General features: G+C 39.3%; 1 protein-coding gene across 7 annotated transcripts in view; it reads right to left on the bottom strand.

The window, feature by feature from the left end:
- ANO4 (anoctamin 4) overlaps positions 1-16738 on the bottom strand; it is a 417600-nt gene that overhangs the window by 69943 nt on the left and 330919 nt on the right. For all 7 annotated transcript variants that reach the window (XM_008004386.3, XM_008004385.3, XM_037996641.2 and 4 more), the window contains 4 exons: positions 15593-15714; positions 13169-13303; positions 12012-12108; positions 7235-7295 (listed from right to left, as the gene is read on the bottom strand). In XM_008004386.3, the coding sequence (XP_008002577.3) occupies positions 7235-7295; positions 12012-12108; positions 13169-13303; positions 15593-15714 (415 nt within the window). The remainder of the gene's footprint in view (positions 1-7234; positions 7296-12011; positions 12109-13168; positions 13304-15592; positions 15715-16738) is intronic.

The raw sequence follows: 16738 nt of genomic DNA, 5'->3' as shown, positions 1-16738 counted from the left end.
CTATACTACAAGGCTACAGTAACCAAAACAGCGTGGTACTGGTACCAAAACAGATATACAGACCAATGGACAGAACAGAGGCCTCAGAAATAATGCCACATATCTACAACCATCTAATCTTTGATAGACGAAAATCTTAGAAACTTTGAATTTGGCAAAGATTTCATAAATAAAACATAAAAAACATGGACAGAAACAAAATTTAAAGTATATAAAAAGAAAAAACTCTTGGTATTCAAAAGGCACCATTAAAAAATAAAAATTCAAGCCTCAAACAGGGAAAAATATTTGCAACATGTATGATAAAGCATTTCTATCCAGAATATATAAAAGTATTCTTTTAACTTAAAAAGAGGACAAACAACCCAATAACAAATGGGCAAATGATCTGAGTAAACACTTCACCAAGTAAGATGCACAGATTGCAAATAAGCTAATGAAAAGATGTTCAACATCGCTACTCATTAGGGAAATGCAAATTAAAACTGCAATGGGATAATACTATATACCCACTAAAATGACTCAAATTATAGAGTGACAATTCCAAGTGCTTGTGAGAATGCAGAACACCTGGAATTCTCAAATCATGCTGATATTGACTATAAAATGATATGGCCACTTTGGGAAACAATTTCTTACAAAGTTAGGCATTCACTTATCACATGATCCAGCAATGCCATTTTTAATTATTCATCCTAGATGAACAGATACAAAGGCTTCTATGAAAATGTACAAAAAAAAAAAAAAAAAAAAAAAAAACTAGAAGAGCCAATAGTTTCCAGGTTTATTTACAACAGTTAAAAACCACATTGAACACAAATATTCATTAACTGGTAAGCAGACGAACAAAATATGACATATTCAGGCACTGGAATACTACTCTGTACTAAAAAGAAACCAGCTACTGACACATGCAACAGCATAAACGAATCTCAGCAGCATTAACTGAAGTGAAAAGTAGCCAGACACAAAATGCTGCATACTGAATAATTTAATTTGCATGAAATTCTAGAACAGGTGAAACTACAGTGGTAGAAAGCAGGTCTCAGGTTGCCAAGGGACTGACTGCAGAGGCATGAGGAAACTTTCGAGAGGATAAAAATGTTCTGTTACATATCATCATTATGGTGATGCTTACATGACTATATACATTTGACCTACCTTGTTGAATTGCTCACTTAAAGTTGCTGGATTTTATTGCACATAGATTATACTTAAAAGTTGAAAAAAATCTTCCCACAATCCTACCACATAAAGCAAACCACCATTAATATTATGACATCATTTTTTTCAGTTTTCATTTACATTTAATATTCAAAATCATGTTTTACTTGTATACTTAATACAAGCTTTGTATTATCACATGCTTTGAAAGAGCAATTTATAAGAGCTGATTATAATTTACCAAACTGTTCTATTGTTGGACATTTACATTGTTCACAAATTTTGCATATTATAAATAACTAAAGCTAGTTATTACACATGTGGTTTTTATCCTGGAAACTGGACCTTTTCTGAAGTCAAATTCTGCATAATATTTTGACTGAGCACTGGAATGCCTTCTAAGGGGCCTGTCTGCCACCAGTTGGCCTCCACTTTCACCTCTCCCTACACTGTTGCCAGAGTTACTTCCCAAATACAATTGATGATGTCCCTTCCCATATTGTAACTCCAGATGGCTTTCTGTTGCTTACAGCATGAAGCCATGTTCTGTTGTGGCACAAGTGGCCTGTGATAAGCAGCTCTCAGCTTTCAACGGGTACTCTGCTATGGGTTGAATAGTGTCCCCTCAAAAAAGGTCCCACTACCTCACAATGTGACCTTATTTGGAAATAGGGTCAGTGCACATGTAATTAGTTAAGATGGGGTCATAACTGGAGTAGGCTGGGCCCTTAATCCAATATGACTAGTGTCTTGAGAAGAAGATAGCCACGTGAAGACACAGAGACACAGGGAAAATGCCAGGTGAAGACAGAGGCAGAGATAGGAGTGATGCAACTACAAACCAAGGAAGGCCAAGAATCATCAACCATCACCAGAATCCAGGAGAGTGGCATGGAACACCTCCTTCCCTCACAGCCCTCAGAATCCCACTGACACCTTGATTTTGGATTTCAAGCCTCCAGAACTGTTATGCAATAAACTTCTATTGTTTCAAGCTACCCAGTTTGTAGTACTGTGTTACAGCAGCCCTAGGAAACTAACACACACTCAACTTCCCTATCACTATGAACAGCCAATTCTTCCTTTTCAGAGCTTTACAAACACTCTTTGTCACCTAAGAATGTTATCTACACCTCCTTCCAACCCCACTACTTTGCCTGGCAAAGCTAAGACTTCTTTCCAATACCTCATACCTCTTCTTGGGTGAACCTTTTCTGCTTTTCCTTTTGCCTCAGGAAGTTGACTACATTAACCTTCATTGGCCTATTTTAAATTGGACTTGCCCTGTATTATAATTATCAACTCTCCTTTAATATATTGAGATTTTTGAAAGCAGAGATCACATCTTACTCATTTTTGTGTATGAGTTAATGACATCTTAATTGACATACCTCACGGAAGATGCACAACATGGTGGACGCACTTTGGAATGACTCTGGAGTGAAATAGATCAGATCTGGTTTAAAGTTCAGCCTCCACACCTTATCAGCTACTGGAATCCTGGGCAAATTGCATAACCTCTCTGAGCCTCAGTATCCTCATCTATAAAATGAGATTAGTAATTTCTTTCTAATGGGTGATGAGAAATTGATGAAGTATCCTATGTGAATGTGCATACAAACATGGTAGGCCTCTAGTAAATGTGTACCTTTTTCAACATCAAATTACCAGTTTTTTTGTTGAACATGTGGATAAGACTATGAAATACAAAGTCAGCATAAATATCTAGAAACAAAAGGCTGATTCTTACAAAATGTATTTGTTAAATGAGACCTACTTCATTCAATGATTACTAACAGGATCACACTAAATAATTACAATCTTGTCATTTCAATTAAAGAGCTCTGAGGATCTTGCTTTGTGTGTTTACTGGGGATAACTTAACTTTTGGCAATCCTAAAAGTAGAAAATGAAAAACAAGGGAGAAAGAGAAAAAAAAAAAAACCAAACCAAACCAGAAACAGAACAGAGGGAAATAATCTGCTTCCCCGACAGGTCTCTGCCAACATCTAGTTGCCTAATGACTCGTTTTTTTCCCTCGGGAGAGGAGCTATTTAGTCCATAATCATTCTGCCCCTTGGACCTTTCTGAACAAAAACGAGCATTGAGGAATGGGCCACACTGTAATTCCAGCCCAGACCCAGGCTCACAGCATACCTCAGGGATCCCCAGGGAGCCCTGCACTCACACAGATGTGGCCTGAACAAAGGTAGTGGAGTTCTGTCAGGATTCCTAACCCAACACCAAGGCCCTCCCAGTTTCTACAAACTGGTTCCAGATGGAGCCTTATTATTTTTTTCCAGTGAACACACAAAGCAAAGGCAACAAAATGAACACGTCAACCCCAGCCCTTCAGAAGTCTTGTAAACCACTTACATCTGTTCTCATCAGCTTCATATCTAGCAATTTCCTGAAAATAGAGTGCATTTGTTTTCTTTAATGCTGTAACTTGTCAATCATAAGAGATGATCCTGAGACCATTAAACTGAGCTCCATTAGAACTGACACGTTTTTATAGAACATCACTGTCTCAAAGCAGGATAAATGGGGCTCAGAACAGGCATAGCAGTCCTTTATTTTAAGGTTCAGGTCTCCCAAACAGAAGGAAAAGGTAACAAACAATACCTGATTCTAGCAGTAGAGCAGAGGAACTCAGACTGCCCAGTTTAACTCCTGGCTTTGCCACTTTCTAGCAACTGCTGCAGTATCCTTATCTGTCATATGAGGATAAGAACAGTACCTTTTTAAAAGTTTGCTGGAGAGATTAAACGAGATGATACATGGGCAATGCTTAGGACTGCATTTAGTACACAGTAATCCCTCAAAAATGAATGCTATTAATAGAACTGTTAATACTGTTGACTCTTTCAAATTTCTGCAAAAGGCATTATCTCTATCTACAAAGAAACACTTGGGGCAACTCATTCTTTTTCTCAAACCAGTACATTTCTAGGAATAATACGGGATTTAAGCAATAAGTTGTCATCTAAGACAAAGCAATTTAGAGGGTGAATTATTCCAGGCATGTCTTGCCTGGAATGGCCCTAAAATGTTCCTTCGTGCCCAAAGTTTATTATAGCACATCCATCAGAGTCTTACAAAGTATACTCCAAAGCACAAGAGCTGTTAAATCTCCAATCCACCCACTTTCAACTTCAGAAACTTCTCAACTCCATGTTTCAGGCAGCCAGCACCAATCAGCTGAGGTTGGCAAGGGGATAAAACAAAACCTATTTGTCATCCATAACATAAAACTCAACTTGCAAAGAGGGCATGCAATCCATTTTATAATGGAGGTACTGGGGGAGAGTAATAACCTCTGCCTTATGAACAAATGTCATCATACCAAAATTTACTTCTATGTAGTCTCAGGAGGTAAACTCTGAGAAGAAACCATTATTTAATTCAAGGTATATTTGAAATTGGTGAAATATTGAAGTGGGTAAGGAAGTTTTGTGTTTTAATTCTTCCAGAATACCACCAGGATACTACTCTTTATATAGAAGCATTAACTCATTACACAGTAAATTAGCAGCCCAAGGCAGAGCTTCCAAATGACTATGCCAGGAATAATAATAATAACCCTTTCAACCCTTGTGGCTTCTAAGGCTAGGGTGTTTGGGACAGCCCTATCCATGGCCATGAGGAGGCTCCTCCATGTATAGAAGCATGCTTCATAAATATTTTCACTTTTATGTGTGCTATGACCTGAAAAGGTTTAGGAAATGAAAACATTTAGGTTTACAATATACATTTAGTATTTAGGTTTGCAGAACACTAGATATACTTAGGTTTACAGAATATATTTAGTATTTACAATACTGATTTAGGAAATGAATATGTTTCCAAAGTCCCCTCATTTGTGACCATGGCAAAGCTTAAGCATTATATGGCTTATCCTAATCATGGTTTATGATACTAATAGATTCTAGCAAAACTAGATACACATTCTTTATCTGAGAGCTCAGTCCTGTAATCAAAATTCTGTTAGGGTTAGTTTGTTTGCAAGGGACAGAGATGCATTAAGGGTAGCATGAACAGTGAAAGCTTTTCACAAGGTCCACCAAGGGAGGCAGGAATCCTACAGGAAAAAAGACATGGCCTATTCAGAGACAGGATATGGAAGCCTGAAGCTTGAAAGAAGCCTCAGCCACAAGAGAGTCTGGGTCTTCATCCTGACACTCCACTAATAACATGACTTGGCTATATTCTCTCTTTGCTTCTCTCTGGGGGATTGTCTTGCATTTTCTCCCAGTTGGCTTTGTCGCCCTCTAATTTTTCCCCTAGTTCTTTGCTTCTACCTGTTTCTAGGTTCTGATTCTCATAACTTCAGCCTCCTAATTCCTCCTGGTCCCTACTTCTACCCAATGGTCCATTTTAATCTTTCTTTTTCTCCCTCCCTCCTGCCCTCTGTATTTTTCAGTGTCAATTCCTGCTGCTAACTCCCTATTTCCCTTTACATTTCCTAGTCCACATTCTTCATAATAAGAATCTGGGTGGCCCTACCAGTCCTTGTCTGGGCAGAACCTCAGGTCTTTTCCCAGGCCACTCACCAACCTGTGCTTTGACTGATCTTGGTTCAAATGCTTACTGGCTGAGAGGGACTGGAGTCATGGGGTTCAAAACATGTCCCTTCAACAGAGCTGTGATGGGTGGGACAATTTGCCTTTGACAGTCTCTAGATACAAAAGACACAATATATCAAGAACAAGCTACCTCAAGTGAACAAGGTTTTATGTTTCCACTTACCAAAAAAGATCTCTTAAATACATTCACTGTATCATAAATAAATACTTTTGGTAATTTCTTTCTCTTTATTCTTCTCTTTTTCCTTCTTTCCTTCCATCCATCCATCCATTCATCTATCCATCCATCCATCCACCCATCTATCCATCGACCCACCCATCCATCCAACAGAAACTTACTGATTCCATCTATCTCAAAAAAAAAAAAACCAAAAAACAAAAAAACCCAAAAAAACCATATGAGGTCTCTGATGATCATAATGGTCCTCAAGGACCATAAATCTACTAGGCAAGATAAGTTATGTACGAAAATAATTTTAAGTGCCCTAAGAACAAAATGCCACGGAAATTCAAAGGAGAAAGACATCTTTTGGCTGGAGCAGATGACATTTTAGCCGGGGGCTGAAAGATGGGGAAGATTCCAATATTCATAGCAGACATAATGAACAAGATGAGCCTAAGTCTAAAGTAAGTAGAATTTTGTTACATCAAAATTCAGACTTTGGCAATTAAAGTTACAGGAGAAAAGTGTAATTGTAAAAAGTTCAAAACAGACTAAAATATATAGCATAAAGTTCATCTCTCATCGTTGTTCACTTACTCTTCCATGAATCTTCCTTTCCAAAGGTAACTGCCATTAACTGCTTTCCATGAATTTGTGAGATGTTTTTCTATATCATTAAATTGAAGCTTTGTAATTATTTGACTATTATATATTCTTTAACCCATTTTACAAAGAGGCAGGTTAAATAACTTGCCAAAAATCACACAGCCTAGTGTGTAAAGGGAGTTGAGATTTCAATCAAGTCCTGTTGCTTCCAAATATTTGACTGTTTCCATCACACCTTGTGTGATGGGGCTGTTAGTTTGAAATGATATCAAAAAACTCAATTCAGTCCTGCAAATAGGCCTTGTTTTTAGGGGTAATTTTGCACAGAGCTAGAAGTAAGCTAAAGGTGGGTACTCACACGTTAGCCACTTACAACAGAAAGTCCTATATATACTGAGATGGTGTTTCAGTTATTCCCTGACCTAAACTAAAGTTGTACCATAAGCTTTATTTCTGTGTCCAACAGAAAGTAAATTTTACTCTAATAACAGAGTGCTAACGACATTGTTGAAGGTTTAAGAGAAATCAGACATGTCTCTCTTCTACAATATCATTTAAAATAAACTCAATAAATTATTTACCAACTTTCTGCTAATAGGAAAGCCAACTCCATTTACTCAGGCTTCTTTCTTTCACATCCAAAGTGAAACTTCTAAGGGAATATATCATAGTGCATATGAGGAAAACTCAAGTTTTATGGTTTTAGAACACTTACCCCAGACTGCCATGAAAACAGCAAAGAAGACAGTGGCTCCGTTGTCAAAAAGGTGGGTTACCTGCGAATAATAAGAATCAGTGTTGAGCTAATTTCTCATACATGATATTCCAATTCAAAGTTTTTCAAGTTCTGTAAAAATAGCTGTGATGATATGATGAGTTTTACAGGCTTTGTTTTGGGTGGGGGGAATATTCCTTTTGAACCATAAATAAGAAAAGGCTTCCTCTAATTGCGAGGTAGTTCATAGAGGAGACAATTCTCTTTATGTGGTTCATCTAGTTGAACATTTATCAGCAGCCCCAACAGTGCTATTAAGAATTCCCTTTTGTGTACTACAAAACTCTTATACACATACATATGTGTATGGATTTAGTTATATTTAGGACCAGGAAGGTATTGTTAGTGCTGCTTTAAAGGTTTTCACCTTCCCAAGCACTGTTTTTAATGCCTCATTTATTCACTTTGAAAACATGGCTGTTTTGTTTATGTAGTTTTGAGCAAACATTTTCTGGGCTGCCCTCTGGATTTCAGCCTTATAAAAAAGAGCAGAACCATTAACTAAATCCAACTCTACCCTTATTAAAGCCTTGGGTAATCACTGTATTCACCTTCTGCACATAACACAAAGACAGCTAGCAATACTTTATTGCTAGAATAATATATTCTATTGCAAACACCACAGCAGAAAGCAAAAATATCCATTTTTACTGCAAAACTGCCAAGCTCATTTCTGCCTCCAGTATAAATCATACCAATGTCCATGACAAACTGAAATGATGACTGATAGGTTCATAAAGCATAACCTTTTTTGGGGGTACTTTATAGCTACCTATAAAGTATACTTTATTGTCCCTTTGAGAATGCACCAAATATAAACAGGTTTTTCATGTTATATCAGAATGTGAAGTATTTCAGATGATTCTAAAAGTTTCTCTTTCTTTGAATAGAGGAGAGATGGGCAGCACTTAAATACCTGCTGTGAGACAAATGTCTGAAGCTTGTCTATTTCACATGCCAGAGGGAATGTTAAGCTGTATATTGGGCACTCAGTATCAAATCAAGCTTGAAGGTTCTAGTGGTATTTGACTGGACTGTGCTCTCTATCTGAGTTTGTTGCTGTTGTCGTTTGTTTGTTTGTTTGTTTGTTTTTGAGATGGATTCTCACTCTGTCACCCAGGCTGGAGTGCAATGGCGCGATCTCGGCTCACTGCAACCTCCGCCTCCTGGTTCAAGCAATTTTCCTGTCTCAGCCTCCCAAGTGTCTGCAATTACAGGCACCCGCCATCAGACCCGGCTAATTTTTGTATTTTTGTAGAGACGGGGTTTCACCATGTTGGCCATGCTGGTCTCAAACTCCTGACCTCAGGTGATCCACCTGCCTCAGCCTCCCAAAATGTTGGGATTACAGGCATGAGCCACCGCATCCAGCCTCTATCAGAGTATTTACTGAGAGTTGCTAGAAAGTGTAGCTTGCACCATCAGTGTCCATTCTGGAATGGACTGCAGTTATCATTGTTTTTGGCTACCTGGATCATCTGTCTTCCATTCTCCTTTCTCCAGGTAACTCCTGCTGGTCCCAAGGGGACACATGGCTCAAAAGAGAACCAATCAGAATACTTCCCTGGGGCTGATATACAAACATTTGGAGACAGACAGCTTTCTGCTGCAGTTATCAATTTGACAATATATGAATGAGGAGGGGTAAGTTTATAGGGGCTTCTGGTTCCTAATGAGATGGTCAGTTAGCTTAAGCTGATGGCACCTTCTGCCAAAATCAGTCCTGGAGAAGGAAGATAGTAGATTCCAGGGACTAACAAAACACAAAAACAAAAAACAAAGACCCTGAAAAACCTCAGGGGAGATGGGAGGTTATCTTGAACTGGTATGTGTGTGTGATGGTGGTGGTGTGTGGGGAGAGGTAGGTTGTAGATACCAGGTAGAGTGAGAGAACAGGTTAGAGAAATATATAAACTCTACTCTAGCCTCTCTCCCTCAAATGGCCATTGGACAATTAGTTTCCCCTCCCTCAGAAACCAGCTAAGCAGGCCACACCATAGGTGCTGGTGTTCCTGGAGCAATATCAGGGAATGCTAAAAGTCCTGCTCGGTTAGACATGGGTGAAAAGCAGGTGCTATCTGGATAGCTGCCCCAGGGCATTCACTCCATATCCACCTCCTCTTAAACCCCAGGGTTGGCGGATTATAATCAAGGGAAGTGCCAACACCCAATTCTGCTTTGTTCTAAGCAGGTTTTAAAATGGAACTAACCAGAAAAGTCCCCTGAGAGAGTGGTAGCACACAGTTGTGCCTGGGGCACGCTGTCCTCTCTGTAACTCACCAGGACTGACAAACTTGACCTTGGCCTCTGACCCTTACTCAAAATGGCTGACGCCTCCAGAGGACAAGTACCCACAGGCCAAAATAATGAAATATATGGGGAAGACAACAACCCCTCCCCTCCAAAGAAGATTCCCACAGACATAGTGTAGCAGCAGACCAGGAGTTTAAAATAAGCACAAAAATTCGCTTAAGGAGACAAGGGAAGGAAGACGTAAGCCTGGAGCTAAGGCAGCTGGTAGCCGTCTTTTCTGTTGTACAGAGAACTAGTCTACAGAATGATCATGTGGGCAGGGACACCAGGGGCCCTGAAGAAGCAGTTCCAGGGTGTGAGGCCCTCATGATCCCATAGTGTGAGCCACTCCAGGATCTGTTCTAGCAAAATGTGCCATTACATAGCTTTCTACCTAAGCCAGTTGGAGTTGGGTTTCTGATTCTTGCAAACACAAAAGTCAAGGATACAGCATCCCTATCAGCAGAACAGCCACTGATTGGACTGGATCCTAGCTCCAATCTGATCTAATATTTCTGTGTATCCACAGTCCCATGAAATCACTCTGACATCTCTAATAAATATTTCTAAAGGAAACCCTGTATAACTCCAATTCTGTCATTCTAAGGCTTGTTATCTTTCATTTTACTAAGTTTCTAGGCAAGGCCAAATGTTAAATTCAGAATCTAAACATCTTGTGGCTTAGTAGGGCACAGTGGTAAAGAAGGCATATTTTGCAGTGCAATAAACCAAGGCCCAGCTACTTATTGCTGGACATGCATGACCATGCATGAGTAATTTTTACCTCTTTGAGTCTCTGAATAAAATGGAATAATAATACGTATCTTGAAGTTACTGAGATAATTAGAAATAATCAATGTAGATTGTCTAGCTATTATTATAGCTGCAACTATTATAATTATTATTGTTCTAGGTCTTAAGTTAGGGAGAATAACTGCCAAAATAAGCCCCTATAAAATCTGAGCACTCATAAACTATTCATGATGATTCCTTAAAAGAATTATTAAGGATCTCCTAAAAAGATAATTTTACTCAAGCATATCTTTCCACATAAGAAAAAAAAACTAGGCTTCCACTTTTGGGGTTCCCCAGAAGCAGAATTTTAAAACCTGAGTTATTCACGCTTATATCTGACCTATAAACAAAATTATATTATTGACAAAGCTCTTGATCTTCACCAAATCTCTATATCCTAAAGTCACTCTGTTAAATTTATCCTCATCCACTCAGGTCTATCTGAGTGTTTCATAAAGATAGGGAGAGCATTTTGTGCTTTTTTTGTCCCTTGCAACATAAGAGCTCAAATCTTTCTAAAACCACAGCTCACTGCTGCTGTCTGGGCTCCTCCCACACAGACTGGCCACCTGCAGTACTAAAGACATTATAGATAGGCGGGATCCTGGGTTGCCTATCAAATGTTCTCTCGTTTAAAATGAACAAAACTCTGCAATGCCAAGAGAGTAATTAGATAGATCCAGGCTTCAGTGATTACACAAGCTGGATAAAATCTGCCAGTGCCATTTATATCTGAATCTGGGCAAGCCAAAAGGCAGTGGATCTTGGAAAAGGCCCTTCACAAACCCAAATTTCAGCTATTGTTTTGTGTTAGGGACACCATCACCTAAGTATCAAAAAACTCTAGGAATCTAAGAAACATGTCTAAGAAATAAAGTAAGGCATATCATGAGAAAGAGGTATGCAATAACACATAATAGAAATAGTGGTGCCATGTATTTTTTTTTTTTCTCAAAACACTTTCACATATATTCTCTTCTTTAGTCCTCGTGTCATGCCATTAGGGTAAGACAGAGAGGACACATATTTCCTGCATTTTAGAGACAAGAAAGCTCAGAAGACTGAGCTTCTTTCTGTGAAAGAAGACTTTCTTAGAAAGGGGCACATGTGCAGGGCTAAAGAGGTAAGTGGCTGAGCTAGCCTTGAATGGAGGTCATTTTGATAATAATGATAATGAAGAGGAGGCAAATGATGATAGCTGTCATTTACTGAAGTCTATTTACCAAGCACTATGCTCAGTATACACCTTAACTCCATGTGAAACAAGCATCACGGTCTCCATTTTGCAGATGGGAAAGCTGAGACTCAAAGAAATATCTTGTTCCCAGACAAAGAAACGGTAAAGAGCAGAGTGAAAATTTGGACCTAACTTTCTCTGACTCCAGCACTGTGCTCCTCACACGGTGCCATGCTGCAGCTCCAATGGATGATGTCTAGAGCCATGCCTTCCAAATACACGGACATTTAACAAAGATATCTGAATTAGAATACTGAATGATGGAGATAAGACTGTCCTACAACATTCGCTTGAAAATCAAAGACTGGAAATGACAGAATAGAGTTACCTACCACCCCGGAGGAAGGCATATGTTAAATTCAATCCATCTAAAATGCTACAGTTTGAAATTACCTTGGCATATACACAGCTGTCTGACAGCCTCATGAATGGACAGTATTTATCACACACAGGACACATGATGATATCTGTAGCTTGGCAGACTTCTTTACTGGAAAAGAGAACAGAAAGAACTGCTTTTGATGACATAGAACATTTTTTTCTAACTTCACCAGAATGTTTAACTAGTAAATAAGATCCAGTAGATTAAATTTTTGCCCTTAGAAGCATCTTAGCTTTATCTGTTATTAATGTAAACAAGTTCTTGCACATTTAAATACTTTGGTAAACCTACTTATGAGGCTGTTCCTTATTTTTACACATTAATAAATTAAACTCAGGAAAATACATGAAGCCAAACATTGATGGTTATATCCCAAATTATAGAAATGTCCTTCACTTTTCAAAGGTCTGAAGCAATTTCATACTGAATTAAGGGAGTAAGAAGATATATAAAGATACTTATCTTGATCTCTATGTGTATGATAAGTTAAAACTAATATGGAAAACAAAACATAAGTGACTAGAGATTCCAGCCCTATCCTGGGGGAAAACTATATTTAATTAACACATTAACAATTTCACCAGAAAGTAAAATATTTTCATAGGTGGGAGGCTTAATCACTCACTTTTATTTTTGCAATCACATTTGAAAGGCACATTTACAATTTAAGATCATTGTCCAGCCTTGCAACAAGATCTCTGTGAGTACCTTGACCTATATTCTGGTGAGACAACCAAGATAATGATCATCGACACTGAACCACTCCCAAGGTACTAGCAAGCTGGTGAGATGTCTTTCTGGCTCAAGTTGTAAAAACACAGAATTCGTAAGAGAGAATTGTTAGTTCACTATTTTGCAGTATCAGCTGAGAAAAAAAGTGAAAAAGTTAAAAAAGAGAGCACTTACAGCCAGTGAATGAAAATGGCTTGTTTCTGGACATATAGTGGCTGAAAAGGTGCCTTTTACTTCCATGGTTATCTGAAGACCATGGCAGCAAGGACAATGGATGGAGAGGTCCTAGTGAACTGAAACTTTGAGTCTTTCCATGAGAGGGTAGGAAGTTTGGGTGAAAAGCTACATGTCTCCACAATCTGTGAACACCCCCAAAGTGCAAACAGCCACCTCTAAGTACTAAACAAAGGCAAGCTCCCCCAAGAGCTCCCCGTACCTGACTTGGCAGTGATCCAGAGTGGTGACGCCATACAAAAAGACAAACAATCCAATGAAGGCAGCTGGGAAGAGCATGCCAGTGTACCAGCCCAACCAGGCAAAATACAACCCAATCTTCTCTCCAAAGTACCGCCTGTTAAAAACACAACAGCCTTGCAAATTACAGTGCAGCGTGTAAAGTTAAGCATTATGAAACTCTGTGTAGTCATCTTACTTTCTAGTGGCCTTACTGGTAAACTGCAAGCAAAGCAAGCCAAGATAATAGAACATCCAATCAAATCTAGGATCTGGGCTTACATTTCTTCTACTACTACTATACATCAGAACTAGAATTAGCCCTTCCATAAAATAACATGGTTGTATACAAGCTTATTCTGAGAAGACAGAATGGACTGGAAGGGGCCAGAGTGGGCAAAGGGAGACCAACTAGGCACACAACTGTCATAGTCCAAGTAACAAGGTAGTGGAGATGCTGAGGTGGGGCCCGATTCGAGAGATATGGTGGAAGTAAAACCTATAGGATGGGAACTTTTTAAAAGATGACATTCCCTAGATGCTCCACAACTTCATTCTACTCAAGGCTTGGTTGTGCTTTTCATCACCCTTTATTTGCCCAACACAAATGCCACTGTTCTTCAGGGCTCAGCTCTCCAGAGACTTCCACAGGGGTGCTGCCACATCACATCCGTTCTTTCCATTTTTCTGAATGACTGTAAAACTTATGGCCTCTGTCACACATTTTACCTAATTATGCATGGCCTTGTATTTTCTTTTCTTGATGTTTCAAGTATGTGGGGCCTGTGTTGCTACAGAAAACTGAGGTTTTCAGAGCCAGAGACCATTTGGCGTCTGTTTGGCTTTGCCAATAGTACTTAGCACAGTACTAGAAACACAAGAGACAGTTAATGAATACTCATTGACTAACCGCAACTGCAAAATCTTAATCAAAACACTGTCATGAATGGGAAATACATTGCCTACAGCAATTATCTGTAATTTCTAATCAATGTAATCCTGTAACATGCCACTGAGGCTGGGAAGAGAATTTACTTTTGTTTTTTCCCCCACTGTTTATCATCCGCTGAGTCTGACCAAAGGAAAATGATCTCATCTCAGAAAATGTTTTCCATTCACTCAGATTATCTGGATTATTTGTTACCCACACAAGGAATGGATCACAATTCATTAATGCCCTTGGAACACTGAGAGTAAACACTTGGTGATAAGGGCGCAAATATAAAGTGCATTGTCTTTTGTTTTTCCTCCCTCTGGGCTCATTTGTTTTATGGCCCCGGTATTTAAGTGAAACAACACATCTAACTAGTTTAGGAAATGAGACATGACTTTCTTGTCAATAAGGAATCCAGGAAGTGTGGGTTGTTATTACCCAATCTTAATAACCAGCCTCTAAATAAATAATGAGGTATCAGAGAATAATGCTGCCAAGGCAGAAGGTTGGGCAGATATAGACGGTTAAAATACACACACACACACACACACACACACGCACATATATTTACACACATATACACCATGGAATACTATGCAGCCATAAAAAAGGATGAGTTCATGTCCTTTGCATGGATGTGGATGAAACTGGAAACCATCATTCTCAGCAAACTATCATAAGATCAGAAAACCAAACACCACATGTTCTCACTCATAAGTGGGAGTTGAACAATGAGAACACATGGACACAGGGAGGGGAACATCACACACTGGGGCCTGTGGGAGGTGGGGGGCTAGGAGAGGGATAACATTAGGAGAAATGCCTAATATAGGTGACGGGTTGATGGGTGCAGCAAACCACCATGGCACATGTATACCTATGTAACAAACCTGCACATTCTGCACATGTAACCCAGAACTTAAAGTATAATAATAAAAAAACCCACACATTTCCACTTCATAGTTATCATAGGTTAAAAGCTGATATACTTTTTGACCAGCAGATTAAAGCAATCTTTAAAGGTTATTAGTTTTAAATGAAAACTAAGCCTGAAATTTATTGGAATGACAGTACTCCATATGCCCTATTTGCATAACAGTAATAAATGTTTTACTTTGTCAGTAATATATGTAAGCAGTGTTACCTTTGTACAAGATGGTTTGTCAATAACACTCACATGGGTGACTCGCTCCTTATGAAGTCTTGTGACAGGCCTGGCTGATCTCACATCCCCATTCTCGGGTCCCTCTCTTAGACTCTTTTTGGGGGAAACTCCATCCTCATCAGAGGGATGGTAGGTTTACCAAGAACAGCTGATGTACTCAGATGAGTTTCCCTCTTGTGAAGAAGCTAGATATGAGTGAGAGCTGTATACTTCAGGCTTTTATTGCTTCATTGAGAGCTTGTCCCAGCTGAGAATCTGCCCTAATCATTCTGTGCAAGCTTTATATTTGCAGCTGATTAAAAACTCACCTTACAAGATCCAAAGGTTGGTATTTATACCACACGCCCCAGGAGGCCCAGCACTCATAGAGTAGATGTCGGTGGTTTTCTGCTCCATGGGTTCGAATGGAGTTTTTACTTCTATAACTTCCCTGGGATAAAAACACCACTGCCAGTGAGGTAGTACTCACAAAAGTCACAAGGAAATGCTCTTGGTAACACAAGTGTCTTACAGCAGGTGTTGTGATAGGAGTGGTATGAGAAAGAAATGAATCTTCTCTATTAAAGGGCAGGTGGTTTCATGAGTTATTCTGGACATTGTCTCGCTGCTGCTGATATCTAGTAAAATGCATGTGCTTGCTGTAATCAGGAAGGTTTGAACTGAGTTCAAATTCAGTTCTGCTACTTTTTATCTAGAAGACCTTGGACAAGTTCCCTAAATGCTCTGAGCTTTGATTTCCTAATTCATAGTGGAACTAATAATATTTGTCCCATTTGGTTTCTTACGTGGTTTGAATGAATAAAGTGTCTGGCCCAGGGGCCATGCCCAGGACTTATTAGTTCTCTTCCCTGCTTCTTTTTTTTTTTTTTTTTTTGAGACTGGGCTTCACTCTGTCACCCAGGCTGGAGTGCAGTGGCGCAATCTCAGCTCACTGCAACCTCCGGCTCCCAGGCTCAAGTGATCCTCCCACCTCAGCCTCCCGAGTAGCTGGGACTATAGGCATGTGCCACCATACATGGCTAAATTTTGTATTTTTTGTAGAGATGGGGTTTTGCCATATTGCCCAGGCTAGACTCGAATTCCTAGACTCAAGCAATCTGCCCCCCTCGGCCTCCCAAAGTGCTGGGATTACAGGTGTGAGCCACTGTGCCTGGCCTCTCTTCCCACTTCTTTCAAGATAGGATAGTTGGTAAACAGCCATAGTTGTAACCTTGTCACAATGTTATTGACAAGAAAATTCTGGAATGTAAAAGCTGGAAGTCATTTCAGTATTCTTGTAATTCAAATTTAATTCAACCTCCTCATTGAAGAAATGAGGAGACAAAGGGCCAGAGAGGTACCTGTTTTTCTGAGGTTAGTTTGTGGCAATGAAAGTTTCACAAAGAGAAAAGGTACTTTCTGGAGGCAAACTAATTATTCACCTTAAGTGGATAAGCCCTTTATTATTTATTTAT

Source organism: Chlorocebus sabaeus, chromosome 11, assembly GCF_047675955.1.
Source record: "Chlorocebus sabaeus isolate Y175 chromosome 11, mChlSab1.0.hap1, whole genome shotgun sequence".
NCBI classification, from domain to species: Eukaryota; Metazoa; Chordata; class Mammalia; order Primates; family Cercopithecidae; genus Chlorocebus; species Chlorocebus sabaeus.
The sequence above is the reverse complement of the archived record's forward strand: the minus strand, read 5'-3'. Positions and strand labels throughout refer to the sequence as shown.